This window comes from Ornithorhynchus anatinus, chromosome X2 (genome assembly GCF_004115215.2).
Source record: "Ornithorhynchus anatinus isolate Pmale09 chromosome X2, mOrnAna1.pri.v4, whole genome shotgun sequence".
Lineage (NCBI taxonomy): Eukaryota > Metazoa > Chordata > Mammalia > Monotremata > Ornithorhynchidae > Ornithorhynchus > Ornithorhynchus anatinus.
In genome coordinates this window covers 3,674,452-3,690,948 of record NC_041750.1, presented here as the reverse complement: position 1 = coordinate 3,690,948, position 16,497 = coordinate 3,674,452, and the positions used below count along the sequence as shown (strand labels likewise).

At 65.4% G+C, this 16,497-nt stretch overlaps 1 protein-coding gene across 1 annotated transcript; it reads right to left on the bottom strand.

The window, feature by feature from the left end:
- Positions 1-466: 466 nt before the first annotated feature.
- On the bottom strand, positions 467-16,346 carry SIMC1 (SUMO interacting motifs containing 1). Its single transcript, XM_029053342.1, has 11 exons — positions 16,238-16,346; positions 11,708-12,343; positions 10,239-10,471; positions 8,834-8,903; positions 7,721-7,872; positions 6,541-6,666; positions 6,109-6,237; positions 4,401-4,557; positions 3,063-3,147; positions 1,477-1,670; positions 467-490 (listed from the first exon to the last, which is right to left on the bottom strand). The coding sequence occupies exons 1-11, from the start codon at positions 16,307-16,309 to the stop codon at positions 467-469; spliced, it is 1,878 nt and encodes a 625-aa protein (XP_028909175.1). The 5' UTR covers positions 16,310-16,346.
- Positions 16,347-16,497: the final 151 nt, after the last annotated feature.

Sequence of the window (16,497 nt, the reverse complement as noted above, 5' to 3'; positions counted from 1 at the left end):
GGAGGTGGGGGTCGTGGCTCGGGGTCTTAGCGGGGTGCGCGTGTGCGCGCGTGGGGGGTTCGGCTTCGTCCTCATTCTGGCCCCTGACCCTACCTCTCTGTGCCGAGAGAAAGGACCTGTTAGCTTCCGTGTGGTGGGAAAATGTTTTGGGGGAACCTCTGCCCCAGAGCAGGAGGTCAGAGCTATAATAAGCGTGGTATTAACTGCCCGTAACGTGCCAGACGTTGGACGGGACGCTGGGGGGGAGATGGAAACTGATCAGGTTGGACACCCGAGGAGCAGCGGGGCCTAGTGGGATGAAGCCCGGACCCGGGGTCCTAATCCCGGCTCTGCCGGGTCACCTTGGGCGAGTCGCCTTACGTCTCCGTGCCGCGCTTCCCTCGTCTGTAAAATGAGGGTGACGACCGTCGAGTCCCCCGTGGACTCCGTCCATCCCGACTGGCTCGCCTTGACTCGGGCGCTCGGTTCAGGGCCCGGCCCGGAATGAGCCCTTTAACAGATAGCATCAAAAAAGACCATTTTTGGCCCCCGGGCAGCCTCACCGTCTGAGCCAGGAGGGGAGGAATCGACCTCAACAGGCCAGAGGGGCCGTTTTCCCCCCGCAGAGCGGGGAGGGGCGAAGGACCGATGACGTCGGGCCTCCCTAATGTTCGGCACAGAGTTAAGCGCGCGATAAATGACTTTCTGAGGATCACTGGATTTCCCGTTCCCCGGACGGCTCTGGTCCGGGGCCCGTCCCGCGGCCCCCGGACACACGGCCCCTGGGATGGGCCGGGGAGGGAAGGAGGAAACTACACTCTCTCCTTGCAATATAAATTATTTATTACAAAATATACAATTTGAGGGCTGGGGGGAGAGAGAGCGTGTGTGCGTGATGGGCGGTTGCTAGGTTTCAAAGGGGAGGAGGAGCTTGAGCTGCAGGGGCGGGGCTGGGGGTGGCCAAGGAGACGGCGGGGTTCGAGATGTAGCCAATGAGAAGGCGGGGCTCGAGATGTAGCCAATGAGGGGAGGCGGGGTTCGAGATGTAGCCAATGAGGGAAGGCGGGGCTCGAGATGTAGCCAATGAGAGAAGGCGGGGCCTGAGACGTAGCTAATGAAAGGTGCGCTTTGAGATGTAGCCAATGGGAGAAGGCGGGGCTCGAGACGTAGCCAATGGGAGAAGGGGCTCGAGACGTAGCCAATGGGAGAAGGCGGGGCTCGAGATGCAGCCGATGGGAGAAGGCGGAGCTCGAGACGCAGCCAATGAGAGAAGGCGGGGCTCGAGACGTAGCCAATGAGAAGGCGGGAGCCCGCCCTGCAGGGGGCGGGCTCGGAGTACAGCCAATGGGGAGGCGGGGCTCGAGCTGTAGCCAAGGAGAGAAGGGGGGGGATTTAAGCGGTGGCCAATGAGGAGGCGGGAGCCTGCAGGGGGCGGGGTCAGAGAGGGGCGCGGCGGGCGGCGGCGGCGGCGGCGGGGGGGAGGAGGGCGAGGAGGGCGAGGAAGAGGCGGCCGAGGCGGCGCAGCGCGCGGTGCAGGGGCGGGGCTCCGGGCGCGCTTGGCAGGCGCTGTCGGAGCGCTTGCAGCCCCAGCTCCACGTCCAGCGGCGTCACCTCGTCCTCCGCCGCCGCCGCCCCCCGCGCCTCCCGGATCAGCAGCTCCTTGCGCTCCGACACCGGGCTGCGCAGGTGCTCTGCGGGAGGGAGGGACCCGCCGCGCTCAGACCCCCGGAATCACGGCGCTGCTTGTCAAGCGCCTCCTACGTGCCCAGCACCGCGCCAAGCGCCGGGGGAGACACGGGGGCGTCGGCCGGGTCCCACGTGGGGCCCCCAGTCTTCATCCCCCTTTGACGGATGAGGTCACCGAGGCCCAGAGAATAATCGTCCCGTCGGTGTCTGGTAAGCGCCTACTATGCGCCCACCACGGCGCTCTGCACTGTGTGCCGGTCAAGCGCGGCTCGGCGGAAAGAGCCCGGCCCCGGGAGGCCCAGGTCACGGGTTCGAATCCCGACTCTGCCCCTTGTCAGCTGGGTGACCGTGGGCCGGTCACTTCCCTTCTCCGGGCCTCAGTGACCTCGTCTGGAAAATGGGGATTAACCGCGAGCCTCCCGTGGGACAACCCGATGCCCCCGGATCTCCCCCGGCGCTCGGCACAGCGCTCCGCACGTGGTAAGCGCTTAACCAACACCAACGTTATTATCCTCTGGGCCTCGGTGACCTCGTCTGTCAAACGGGGAGGAACTGGGAGCCTCCGGCCGGACCGCCTCATTCCCCCGTCTCTCCCCCGGCGCTCAGAACAGCGCTCCGCACGTGGTAAGCGCTTAACCAACACCAACGTTGTTCTCTGGGCCTCGGTTCCCTCGTCTGTAAAACGGGGATGAAGACCGGGAGCCTCCGGCGGGACCGCCTCATTCCCCCGTACCTCCCCCGGCGCTCAGAACAGCGCTCCGCACGTGGTAAGCGCTTAACCAATGCCAACGTTATTATTAATCGGTCCCGGCCGGCAGGGGAGGGCGGCTCGGCGAGCGGGAGGGCCGGAGGTTAAGTCGGGTGACCGGTGGTGGCCGGCGGCGGTTTAATATTCATTCAGTAGTATTTACTGAGCGCTCACTACGCTGCAGAGCGCTGTACGGGGCGCTCGGACCGTACAGATCGGCGGAGCCAGGCCATTACATTCCCGCCGATACCCGGGAGGAGGCCCCGGGGCCTCTCGGCCGGCCCTTTTTCAATTTTATGGTATTTAAGCGCTGACTACGTGTGCCTCTGCTCCGAGGCGGGCGCGAGCTGATCGGGTTGGACTCGGCCCCCGACCCTCCCGGGGCTCCCCGTCCCAACCCCCCCATTTCGCAGACGAGGTAACCGAGGGCCAGAGAGGGCGAACCGCCCGGCGGGCGGAGCCGGGATTAGAACCCAGGTCCTTCCGACTCCCGGGCCAGGACGAGCGCCGAGCCCCCGTGGGATTCCGGAGACCGGGGGAAGTCTGGCGGGGGAGCGGGAAGGCCCAGGATGGCGGGGCTGAATTTCCCGGGTCCGGGGGGTGGGGGGTTCGGATCGACCGTGCCCGCCCCTCCCCGCCGGCCGCTTACCCGTTAGAACGTGCTGGTAACTGATCAGGAGTAATTGCAGATGTTCTATCAGCTCGTCCCAACTCTGCCACTTCTCCTCCTCGTCCTGCGGCGGAGACCGAAATCAGACGTCGGTGGCCTCGGGGCCGGAGGCGCCCCTCCTCGAGAGCGACGTCCCCTCTCCCCCCCCCCCGCCGCCCCCCGGAGAGGAGCACGGAGGGTCCGTATTAAGTGCTCGGGGACAGCGACGACGGTAAGAACGGTAATCGACGGGCCGGTTGGGCCCGGGCTACGGGCGAAGCGCTGGGGGAGGTACGCGATCGTCAGGTCGGACACAGTCCCCGCCTCGCAAGGGTCGCGAGCGGGAGGGAGGACCGGTGTTTAGTCCCCGGTTTAGACACGAGGACGCCGAGGCACAGATCGGTTAGGGGCCTGTCCGCCCGGCAGAAAAATGGGGGAGCCGGGATCAGAAGAATGATAATAGTAATGATGACGATAACTATGTAACGATGATACGTAACAGTAATAATAATAATAGCGACCGTGGTGTCTGCCAAGCGCTTACTATGTGCCGAACACCGTTCCGAGCACTGGGGTAGATACAGGGTCATCAGGTTGTCCCGCCCGGGGCGCCCAGCCTTCATCCCCGTTCTCCAGACGAGGTAACTTTGGCTGAGGGAAGTGAAGTGACTCGCCCCAGGTCACCCGGCAGACCGGGATTAGAACCCGGGTCCTCCCGACTCCCAGGTCCGGGTTCTATCCGCCAGGCCGGGCTTGGGAGTCAGAGGTCGTGAGTTCGAATCCCGGCTCCGCCGCTTGTCAGCCGGGTGACCGTGGGCGAGTCGCTTCGCTTCTCTGGGCCTCAGTTCCCTCATCTGTAAAATGGGGATGAAGACTGGGAGCCCCACGTGGGACGACCCGATTCCCCTGGGTCTACCCCAGCGCTTAGAACAGCGCTCTGCACGTAGTAAGCGCTTAACAAATGCCACCATTACTATTATTATTCCCCGGGCCTCAGTGACCTCCTCTGTCAAATGGGGATTAACCGTGAGCCTCACGTGGGACGACCCGATGACCCCGTATCTACCCCGGCGCTCAGTACGGCGCTCCGCACGTAGTGAGCGCTTAACAGATACCGACGTTATCACGAGGCCGAGCCGCTTCTCAGCAGACCGTTGACCGGAAGCTCGTTCCGGGCAGGGGACGCGTCCGCCGATTCCGTCGTGCTGGACCCCCCCCCGGAGTTTAGGACACGTAGTGAGCGCTCAGCCGACGGGACGATCGGGGCGGGGCCGGGACGCGTCCCCGGCGCCGAGCCCGGAGTCGGGGAGGGGGTCCGTACCGGGGGCGGGTACCCACCCGGCAGGGGAGCAGCGACGTGGCGTTGGCCAGGAAGTGCAGGGCCTGAGCCAGGGACAGGGGCAGGGTGGTGGGCTCCTTGCAGCTGTGAAAGAACATCATCTCTAGCAGTTTGCAGCGGAGCAGGTGGCTCTCCATGGTGGTGAAGAAGATCTTCCTGGAAACCAGAGGGAGGAAGAATAATAATAATGATGTCGGTATTTGTTAAGCGCTCACTATGGGCCGAGCGCCGTTCTGAGCGCTGGGGTAAACACAGGGGAATCAGGTCGTCCCACGTGGGGCTCCCAGTCTTCATCCCCATTTTACAGATGAGGGAACTGAGGCGCCGAGAAGTGAAGTGACTCGCCCACGGTCACCCGGCCGACAAGTGGCAGAGCCGGGATTCGAACTCATGAGCCCTGACTCCAAAGCCCGTGCTCTTTCCACTGCGCCACGCTGCTTCTCCATAATGACCTTGGTATTTGTTAAGCGCCTCACTGTGGGCCGAGCACCGTTCTAAGCGCCGGCGGAGATGCGGGGCCATCGGCTCGTCCCACGTGAGGCTCACGGTTAATCCCCATTTTACAGATGAGGCCCAGAGAAGTGAAGTGACCGGCCCACCCACGGTCACGCGGCCGACGAGTGGCAGAGCCGGGATCCGAACTCGTGACCTCTGACTCCCAAGCCCACGCCCCGCCGGCCCGCCGACCTCCCCGCCCGGGTCCCGCCTCTGTCCTGGACCCCCCCTCCCTCCTCAAATCCCCCGGTGACCCTCCCCCGCTTCGAAGCCTTCTCGAAGGCCCATCTCCTCCGGGAGGCCTTCCCCCTTCTCCCACTCCCTTCTGCCTCACCCTGACGTCCCCCCTTCCGGCCCCACGCCACTTAAATCCGTAACCGCGGGTGTATTTATTTGTCCTGCCGTCTCTCTCCCCCCGTCTCGACCGTGAGCCCGTCGGTGGGCAGGCAACGTGTCTGTGGACCGTTGTACTCTCCCGAGGGCTCGGCACAGAGCTTCGCACGCGCTAGGCGCTCGGTAAATACGACCGGACGGGGGGTGCTCGGGAAACGCCCGTGACCGACCGGATGGGAGGAGGCGGGGGGCCCGCTTTGCCGGGGAGAGGGGATGGGAGGTCGGGGGATTATCCCCTCGCTGCCGAGCCGCCTCTCGGGCAGGCCCGGCCCCTCGGGGGGAGGGCAGCCCTCCGCCGGGTACACGGCGTCCGCCCGGCCGAAAAGCGGGTGGTGTTTGTGCCCCGGGCCCGAGGTCGGCTCCGTCCGCCGGCCCCCGCCCCATGGGGGGGGGGGCTGGGTTTCCAAGGCGACCGCCCCATCGGCTGAGCGGAGGCCCGGGGGGGTGGCCGGGTAACGGCTAACCGGGCGGGGCCCGGGCCGCGGGGTTGGCAGAGATCTTGTTTACAGCTCAGCTCTGGGGTGCCGCCCGGGGGAGAGCGCTCCGTCCGCCCGGTCACGTCGGCCGGGGGACGGAGGGGCGGCCGGCCGCGGGGGGGGGGACGGGAGGTGGGAAGGGTCTCCCCCGGCCCCCGCGGCGGAGCTGAACCCAACTGCCGGAACGGAGCCTCCCCGTGCCCGCCCGGAGGTGTCCCCGGGTGACCCCCCCCCCCCCCGAGCGCCCATCTGGGGCTGCGGGGGGAGAGAGGACGGGAGGGATGGGATGGGACGGTCCGGCCGGGGCCGCCCAGGCGGGAGGCCGCGGCGCCCGACCTCTCACCTCTGGCCGCGCTCGGGGATGGCCAGCACCGCGTCGAACATCTTGTTGGCGATCTTGGCGGAGCTGCAGGTTGGGGAGCGGTCCACCTCCACGGCCATGGACAGCATCCGCTGCAGGCAGCACACCACCCTGTGCCCGCCGCCCCGCGGGTCGGGAGATGGGCCGGACTCGGCGAGGACCCCCCAGCCTCGCCTCGGGGCGGCCCGGGCGGAGGAGGACGCGGGGCGGGGCGGGGGGGGGGGGGGGGCCCGCCATCCCCGGGGTCGGGGTCTCCCCCAGGGAGCTCTCCGGGCCCTCCCCTCGCGGTTATCTGCGTCCGGCCCCTCTCCCCTTAATCCAGTCCCGTTCCCCTCCAGGTGGGTCTGGGGGGGGGTCCGAGAGGCGCGACGGGCCCCGAGCCGCCTCCCCGGGCCGGCGCGGCCCGACACTCACTGCTGACTGCCTTCCGGCCCGTCGCGTGCGGGGTTCGGCCAGGTGCCGCCGGCCTGGGGGTCCTGGTCCCGGTCCTGGTCGGTCCCCATGCCGGTCACTTCCCGGACCAGCCAGGAGATCACGTCCCTGCCACGGACGGGGAGCGGGCGCTGGAGCGTGGCACGGCGCGGGCGTCGCGGGGGCCCCTCGGACCGCGGGCGGGCGGCGGCGGCCTCGCCCCGTGGCCTCCAGTGGGGCCGGGACCCCCCTTCTCCCTCACCCCTCCCACGTGGAGGGTCGGGCCCGTTGGGATCGAGAAGCAGCGCGGCCCGGTGGAAAGCGCCCGGGGGCCGGGAGACAGAGGGAGGACCCACGTTCTCATCCCGGCTCTGCCACCCGTCCGCCGCGCGGCCTTCTGAAGTCGCTTCACTTCTCTGGGCCACGCTGTAAAACGGGGACGAAGACCGGGAGCCCCTCGTGGGATACGGACTGGGCCCGTCCTGATGAGCCCGTATCCCCTAGCACGCCGTCTGGCACGCGGTGAGTGGTTAGCACACGTACTATGACGTATAATAATAGAATGTCATATTAATAGTAACACCGCCAAAGTCGGGGAAGGTCTCTTGGAGCCGAGCCTTTAATGGGGCACGATGCCAACCGGTGGGTCAGCCGGGTGCCGCTGCACCGACGGTCTTGTAACGGCCCCAGTGCTCAGTACAGTGCTTGGCACAGAGTAAGCGCTTCGGCGATTCCCAGTTCTACCGGTCTCCCGCAGGAGCCCAGTGCAGTGTGCTGCACCCAAGAGGGGCTCGATAAATAGTCTGGGTGATGATAGTAAATACGGTCGTCGTTAAGCGCTTACTGTGCGCCGGGCAAGTGCTGGGGGAGTTGGAAGGCAATCGGGCTGGGCGCAGTCCGTGTAGTAATCGGGCGGGGCTCACGATCACGATCGGTTACAGACGAGGTCACTGAGGCACAGAGGAGTGAAGTCACTTGCCCAAAGTCACCCAGCTGACGAGGGGCGGAGCTGGGATCCGAACCCACGATCTCTGACTCCCAAGCCCGAGCCCGCCTAATACGTCGCCCGGGGCGGAGTAAGCGCTCGACAGATACCGCGGTCGTCGTGGTCATTATCGTTATCGCCTTCCCCCGAGGCCCGGGAGCTGGGGCTCCCGGGGGCCGGGGGCGGGGGGGGGGTCACCTGATGTTGTTCGGCTGCTTGTCGCAGGAGAGCACGGAGCTGACGATGGACCCCTGCAGCTGCTGCCAGTGGCGCCGCAGGGCGTTCTGGAAGTCGTCCTGCAGCGTCTGCACCACGTAGCGCAGGAAGTAGAGGCGGCGGGGCGGCGGCGCCTGCCGGGGAGGAGGCGGAGCGCGGGGTCACCCCGAGGGGTGCCCGGGGCGGGGGGGGGGGGGGCGCCCCCCTGGAGGCGAAGCTTCCGCCTCCTGACTCGCTGGGGGTGAGGGGCGAAGAGGGCCGTCTCCCCGTCGCCGGGTCCACCCCTGCCCGTCGGCGGAGGTCCGGAGAGAGGGCGTGGGGGTAAATGTCCATACCACCTGGCTCTCGGGACCGGTTGCCCCGAAAGGAGCCCTGGGTTTTCACTCCGGGCCGCCCCTTCCTCTCCCTCCCCCGACCGGGCCCTCATCCCCGGGCTGCTCTCGTCCCTGCCCCGGGCCCCCCACGCCCGGGCCCGGGTTGTTGGGGTTCCCCTCGGTAAACGCCGCGACCGTGGGCACCAAGCTGGAGAAGCAGCGTGGCTCAGCGGCTACAGCACAGGGCAGGGAGTCAGGCGGTCGCGGGTCCTAACCCCGGCGGCGCCGTGTGTCTGCTGCGTGACCTCGGGCAGGTCACTTCACTTCCCTGGGCCTCAGTGCCCTCATTATAAAATGGGGATTGAGACCGTGAGCCCCACGTGGGGCAGGGACTGTATCCGACAGGATTTGCTGCGCTCTACCCCAGCGCTTAGCACGGTGCCCGGCACATAGTAAGCGCTTAACACATGCAACGGTTCTTCGGAGCCGCACCAGCCCGGCATATGCGCCGGGGCCCGGTGCCCCGGCCGTGGGACCGTTTCCGTGGGCACCGCGGTCCGGACCCCCGACCCGTGCTTGCTCCGCGGGGGCCTTGAGGTGCCCCGGGACCGGCCCCACCTCCCCCGGTCAGTGGCCCCAGCGGCCTAGCGGGGACCACCAAGCCCCTCGGGAGACCCTCGGGCTTTCGGGGGGGAAGGTGGACGTGGGCCGCGGGGTCCCCGCCGACGTCGGGATTTGGTGGGGGGAGGGGGTCCCTCCGCCCGGGTGAGCGGGGCCGTACCTGCGCCTCCATGACAGACCGAAGCATCTCCCAGTTCCACTGCACCGAGTTGACGTTGGCGGGGTGCAGCCTGAAAGCCAAGCGGTGGCCGTCAGCCTCGGGGCCACCGGGCCGGCCCGGGGTGGGGGTGGGGGGGTCACGGCGGAACCCCAACCCCCTCCCCGCTCCGGAGACGGGCCCCCACCCCCGGCCTCACCCCGACACCCGCCCCCTCCCTCCCTCCCTCCCTCCGGCAATAAGTTCGATCTCCTATTTACTGAGCGCCTATTGTGTGCGGAGCACTCGGGAGAGAACGAGGACGGAATAGAACAATAAAGTGGCCACTCCAGGGACCGGAAGCTCCTCGAGGGCAGGAAGCCAGCCTACAAACTCTACTTATTGGACCCTCTCAAGCTCTCAGTCCAGTGCTCTGCACACCGTGCGCACGCTCTATCCGACTCTCCCAACGCTTAGACCGTCAGGTCCTCGAGGTCCTGTCGGGTCCTCGGGGAAGCGGCCCGGCCTGGTGGCCTGAACCCGGACCTGGGTTCCAATCCCAGCTCCGCCACTTGTCTGGCGTGTGACCTTGGGCAAGGCACTTCACTTGTTCATTCCGTCGTATTTTCGAGCGCTTACCGTGTGCAGGGCACTAGACTGAGCGCTCGGAAAGTACAGTCGGGCAACAGATAGAGACGATCCCTACCCGACGACGGGCTCACGGTCTAGAAGTGAAGTAATAACGCTGGTATTTGTTAAGCGCTTACTATGTGCAGAGCCCTGTTCTGAGCGCCGGGGGAGATACAGGGTAATCAGGTCGTCCCACGCGAGGCTCACGGTTAATCCCCATATTACAGATGAGGTAATATGAGGCGCAGAGAAGGGAAGCGACTCGCCCACGGTCACACGGCTGCCAAGTGGCAGGGCCGGGAGTCGAACCCACGACCTCTGACTCCGAAGCCCGGGCTCTTTCCGCGGAGCCACCCAAGGTGACGCACCACGGACGAGCGGCGGAGCCGGGATGAGAAGCTAGGTCCGGATGAGGTAACTGAGGCCCGGAAAAATGAAGCGACTCGTCCAAGGTCACCCGCGGCGGACAGGCGGCGGAGCCGGCACAGGAACCGGGTCCGGCCGACTCCCCGGCCCGTGCTCTATCCTCTCGGCCACCCTGCTCCTTCTCCCCGCGACTTGGGCCGCGCGCCCCGGGTGGGACGCAGACGGTGTCCGGTCGCCTTGAACCACCCCGGTGCTCGGCCTAGTTCTCGGGACGTAGTAAGCGCCCTCCACCGACCCCAATTTTTACGTTCCCGACGGCCAGTGAGTGATTATCGGTCGGGGGGCGGTGCCCGCGGCGGGCTAGCCCCGGGAGGACGGACCGGATGCCACGTCCCCCGGCCGACCCCCCCCCGGCCCGGGAGCCCCCCCGTACTGCTGGATCTTCAGGAGCAGCACGTAGGCGTCTTTGAGGAGGTCCAAGCTGTCGGTGACCAGCAGGATCTTGTGGATGACGTGGGCCACCAGGTCCCCGGGCGGGTAGTGCTGGGGGGACACGAAGTCCATGAGGAGCTGCAGCGTGGCCCGGGGGACGTCCTCCTCCATGGTGCTGGCGATCATGCTCAGCCTCCGCTGGGGGATGGGCTCCGCCGGGCGGACCCCCTGCCTCTGCGGAGACGACGGGCCCACCCGACTGTACTCTCCCGGGGCTCGCGCCGGTGCTCTGCACGTGGGACGCTGGAAGCTCCTGGGGGGCAGGGCTGGTGGCCGCTGACCCTATTCGACTCTCCCGGGGCTCGGCACGCGGGCCGGTCCACCGCCCGGGGGGCGGGGCTCGCCGTCGCTGACTCTGCTCGACTCTCCCGGGGCTCGGTCCGGTGCTCGGCGCCCCGTAATCCATCGTGGTACTCGTTAAGCGCTTACCACGTGGCACGCACTGCTCCGGGCGCCGGGGTAGACCCGAGCTGTAACCGGGTCGGAAGCGGTCCCCGTTGGTTCGTTCGGTCGTATTTATTGAGCGCTTACCGTGCGCCGAGCACCGGACTAAGCGCTTGGAGAGTGCAGTTCGGCAGCAGATAGAGACCGTCCCTACCCGACGACGGGCTCACGGTCTAGAGGCGGGGAGACAGACCACGGAACCAAACGTGGACGGGCATCACCCGCGTGCCCCGTCCTACATGGAGCTCGCTGTCTTCATCCCCGTTTTACAGAAGGGGGGACTGAGGCACAGAGAGACTCAGGGATTCGCCCAAGGTCACCCCAGCGCTCAGTACAGTGCCTGGCACAAAATAAGCGCTCACCAAACGCCACGGTTATTATTAAGGCCAATCGTAACGCGATTAGCTCGGATTCCCTCCGGTGCTTAGGACGGCGCCTGACACGTAGAGAAGCAGCGTGGCTCAGTGGAAAGAGCACGGGCTTTGGAGTCAGGGCTCATGAGTTCGAATCCCGGCTCTGCCACTTGTCGGCCGGGTGACCGTGGGCGAGTCACTTCACTTCTCTGGGCCTCAGTTCCCTCATCTGTAAAATGGGGATGAAGACTGGGAGCCCCACGTGGGACGACCTGATTCCCCTATGTCTACCCCAGCGCTTAGAACGGTGCTCGGCACATAGTGAGCGCTTAACAAATACCAACATTATTATTACGTAGTAAGTGCTCGACAGACACCATCATTATTCGAAGAAACTGGAGGGTCCCCTAAGGTGCCCCTCGCTCTCCCCACCCTCTGACCCCTCCTCAGACCCTGCCCCCATCGACTCCACCCCCGGCTCCTCCCTTGACCCCCGGTTCCAACCCCTGGCTCCTGTCCCTTCTTCTCTGGTCACCCCAGCCCCCCGCCCCGGTCCGCCTGGGTCCCTCCCCGGGTCTCCCCCCCCGGCCGGCCGGGGCCTCTGCGAGCTCACCTCTAGCACATCCTTGTCCTGGATGAGGGTCTGGAAGAAGAGGTGGTGCACCGGGGGTCTCTGGAAATACTTCAGTCTGTGCAAACAGGGCCGGCCGTGGGCCCGGCCGGCGGGGGAAGGGCCGGCCGCCCCGGCCGGGGGCTCCTCCGCCCGGGACGGGCCGGCGAACGGGGCAGGCGGCGGGTCTTCGGACGGCTCGGCGGGGCCGCCCCCGTCCCGCTCCCCGCGGGCCCCCGGCGACGGGGAGCGGGTGTCGGAGGCGAGGCGCAGGCGCCCCGGGGACCCCACGCCGCCGTTCCTCGAAGCGGGGCTGCAGCCCGGCTCCGAGCCGGACCCCGGAGAGGGGCGACGCCCCGGCCCCTCTGCGGCCGGGGGACGGAGGTCCTTCCCGACCCCCGACGGCGGCCGTCCGGGAGCCTGGTGGCCGCCGCCTGTCCACCCCTCTTCATCCTGGACGCGCGGGGCGGCCCCCGAGGGACCCGGGGCCGCACGGGGGTCTCTGGCGCGGGGGAACCCGGGCGGGCCGGCCCGGTCGTCGTGGTGGTGGTCGTCGTCCGGCCCCGTCAGGTCGATCACCCCCGGCCCGTCGGGGGCCTGGGTGGTCGGCGCCGCCTCCTGGGTTAAGTCGATGAAGTCCTGTGGGCCAACGGCAGGGAGAAGCCAGGCGGAAGCTCAGGGGACCGCTCTCCATCTCAGCCCGACTCTCGATCGAGCGCGGGTCCCGAGCACCTACTGGGGGGCAGAGCACGGGAGAGTCCAACTGCTCTGGTCCCGGCCCGCGAGGGGCTTCCTGTCTACTGGGGGCACGGTGCTGGACTGAGCCCTGGGGAGAGGCCTAAAAGACTTAGTGAACGTGATCCCGCCCCTCGGAGAGCTTACAGTCGCGGCTTAGTGGAAAGAGCCTGGGCTTCGGAGCCAGAGGTCACGGGTTCGACTCCCGGCTCTGCCACTCGTCAGCTGTGTGACTGTGGGCGAGTCGCTTCACTGGGCCTCAGTGACCTCATCTGTAAAATTGGTGATTAACCGGGATCCTCACGTGGGACAACCTGATGACCCTGTATGACCCCCGCAGCGCTTAGAACAGTGCTCGGCACGTAGTAAGCGCTTAACAAAAACCAACATAAGCAGCGTGGCTCGGTGGACAGAGCACGGGTTGGGGAGTCAGAGATCATGAGTTCAAATCCCGGCTCCGCCACTTGTCAGCTGTGTGACTTGGGGCGAGTCACTTAACTTCTCGGCCCCTCAGTTCCCTCATCTGCAAAATGGGGATGAAGACTGGGAGCCCCATGTGGGACAACCTGATCACCTTGTATCCCCCCAGCACTTAGAACGGTGCTTTGTACATAGTAAGCGCTTAAATGAGAAGCAGCGTGGCGCAGTGGAAAGAGCACGGGCTTTGGAGTCAGGGCTCATGAGCTCGAATCCCGGCTCCGCCACTTGTCGGCCGGGTGACTGTGGGCGAGTCACTTCACTTCTCTGGGCCTCAGTTCCCTCATCTGTAAAATGGGGATGAAGACTGGGAGCCCCACGTGGGACGACCTGATTCCCCTGTGTTTACCCCAGAGCTTAGAACGGTGCTCGGCACATAGTGAGCGCTTAACAAATACAAATACCAACATTATTGTTATTATTACAGTCTTCTGCGTGCGCAGCACTGGACGAGGGCGCTTGGGAGAGTAGGATAGAGTTAGCGGGCCCGATCCCTGACCTCAAGGAGCTTCCAGGCTGGTGGGGGAGACTGGACCTGAAACAATTTACTAGCGGACGGGGGGGCTTTTCCACGCAAGGAGCACCGGGCCGCCCGGCTCGAGTGCTCCACAGCCGACCCCTGCCCCAGCTCTCGCATCCGAAGTTTCTGACCCCCTTGAAGGGAGCTCTGCAGAGTCGTCATTTCCTGCCGAAGCATTCCTCCACATCTCTTTTGATTTCCCCCACCCCAGTTCACACAGACACACACGGAGACACCCACAGTTGCCCACAGATGCGCACCGACGAACGCCCGCTCACACAGTTTACCCCCATCTGCCCTCAGATCTTCCCCGACTGTTTTACCTACTCTAAAGCCCGGAAGCCACCGCTGACTCAGACTGAAACAATCAGGATGACATTTCCTGGAATTGGTTGTTGGACGGGAAGAGGAGGGCAGGGCTCACCCCACTGAAACTCCGGTCGGAAGGGGGGAAGAGATCGGGCCCGGCCCCTGGACGACTCCCCCCCGCCCCGTCCATCTGCCCAGGGGGCAGGCGGGTCGGGTTCTCCCCTGGACAAGACGGAGGACGTAGCCTTCGCCGGCCCTCAACCGTCCGTCGGATTTTAAGGTGTCGAAAGCGCCTCTCCTTCCCCGTCCCGCCTCTGCCTCCTCTCTTCCCGAGCTTCGCCCGGGCCCATTCGGAATCTCCCTCCTTCCCTTGCCGCAACTGCCCTCCGTCCCCCCGGCCTCATCCCTCTACCCCGGGCCAAATGTCAGTCGGAAGCCAGTCCTAATAATCACAACAATGTTGGTATTTGTTAAGCGCTTACTATGTGCCGAGCACCGTTCTAAGCGCTGGGGACAGGGGAATCAGGTTGTCCCACGTGGGGCTCACAGTCTTAATCCCCATTTTACAGATGAGGTAACTGAGGCACAGAGAAGTTAAGTGACTTGCCCAAAGTCACCCAGCTAACAAGTGGCCGAGCCGGGATTCGAACCCATGAACTCTGACTCCAGAGCCCCGTGCTCTTTCCACTGAGCCACACTGCTTCTCTTAGGGTCCTCCTGGGGGTGCCCGGGGTAGGGGGGTCAGGGAGGTGGACCGGGGACAAGGGGGCATTTCTTCTGCAGGGAACGGGCGGGAGAGGGGCTCTCACAAGGTCCAAGCTGGGTCCGGCAGGGTCCCGGCTCGAACCTCGGCCCGTTTAAAAGCTGCGTCTGAACGTGGGGTTCGGGACGGTTCCGTCCAGGAGGGGAGAGCCCCTCACCGGCCCCCCGCGGCCTTTCACCCCGACCCGCTCAGCAGCAGGCGGAGGGGAATGGAGAGGGAAGGGTCTTGTGGCCGGTGTGTCCGAGCTTCGGGAAGGGGCCACGGGTCCCGCCCGAGGTCCTTTCCCAGTTCGGTTGTCGGATGGCCTCCTCCGCGGGATGCTGGTGTTCCCTGTTTCCGTGAACTTGCCGATATTCCCAGTGGCCGATCTTAGCCGGGGGGACCCTCCCCGCCGAAAGCGGAGGGCACAGACAGAACCTACCCTCGAGGGGCATTTGGAGTCTAAAATATTTATGTAACAATTGAGGTGCTAAGCCCCTCGGAGAGAACAGCCGAGTCAGACACGATGAGAAGCAGCACGGCACAGGAGATGGAGCTCGGGCCCGGGAGTCGGAAGGACACGGGTCCTCATCCCGGCTCCGCCACCTGTTGAGGGACCTTGGGCAAATCTCTTAATCTCTCTGGGCCTCAGTTCCCTCGTCTGTAAAACGGGGATTGAGACCGTGAGCCCCACGTGGAGCAGGGACTGTGTCCAACCCGATTTGCTTGCATCCACCCCAGCGCTTAGTACAGCGCCTGGTCCATAGGAAGCACTTAACAGATACCATAATTATTATTATTACAATTTACTGTGCGGGCGCAGAGCACCGGACTAAGCACTTGGGAGAATCCACTACGATTAGCGAGCCACAATCCCTGTCCTCAAGGAGCTCTGAGTGCGGGGCACTGGGCGAAACGCTTGGGAGAGTCCAACGGTTGGTAGATAGGATTCCCGCCCGCAAAGGGCAGACAGTCGAGCGGGGGGAAAACGACATTTTTCCCGTCGCGTCTTGTCGCCAAACCCTTCCTCACCTTACACCGGGAGGGTCGGTGTTTTTCTTTCTTTTCCAGAATTTAGTGGAGCGCCCTCCCCACGGTAAGCACTTAATCAATACCACCAATACCACCACTAGCTCTGAGAGAGAGTTTTAGGGGCCGGGGTGGTTCCCCGCGTCCTCTGCCCGTCCCTTTTCCATCCCCTTTCCGAGGGGACACGGGTGCCGATCTGTCCACTCCGAGCGCTTAGTACAAGACCGTGAGCCTCACGTGGGCCACCCTGAGGCCCCCGTACATAGGAAGCGCTTAACAAATACCAACATTATTATTGCAGTGCCCTGCACATAGTAAGCGCTCAGTAAATACTATCGAATGAATGAATGAAAGGTGCCAGATGGACAGGGAGAGACAAAGCGGGCGAGGGCTCCCGGCCAGGGAATGCGAACTGGAAACGAAACCAAGCGGGAAGTCCGAACGGAGGGAGGAGTGGGCCTCCCTGGCTGCGGGACCACCTGCCCGCTGTTCTCACCCACCACCAGATTGCCCCTCGCCGGCCCGAGCAGAGTGGAAAGATTTGGGGGGGGGGGGGGGGGGGGGGGGAAGTGCCGCGGGGATAACGGGGGAGGAAAGAGGATGGGGAAAGGGGAGGAGAGAGGATGGGGAAAGGGGAGGAGAGAGGATGGGGAAAGGAGGGGGTGGGGAGATGAAGGAGAGAGGTGGGGAGGAGGAAGAGGAGGGGGCGTCTGTGCCTTACCACCACCCTGAGCGCGGGGATCCGGGCGGGGAGCACGACATGGTCCTTAGCAGGGAGGCCCCCGCCCGCCATGGCGGCCTCCTCTCCTCCCCTCCCGGGGAGGGGCGGGACGGCCTCCCCCCGACACCCGCCCAACCAACTCTCCTCCCCTCTGCAAAGCCCTCCGGAGAGCTCTCCTCCTCCAGGAGGCCTTCCCAGCCTGCCCCCACCCCCCCCATTCATTCCATTGTACTTATTGTTTAATAATAATGTCGGTGCAG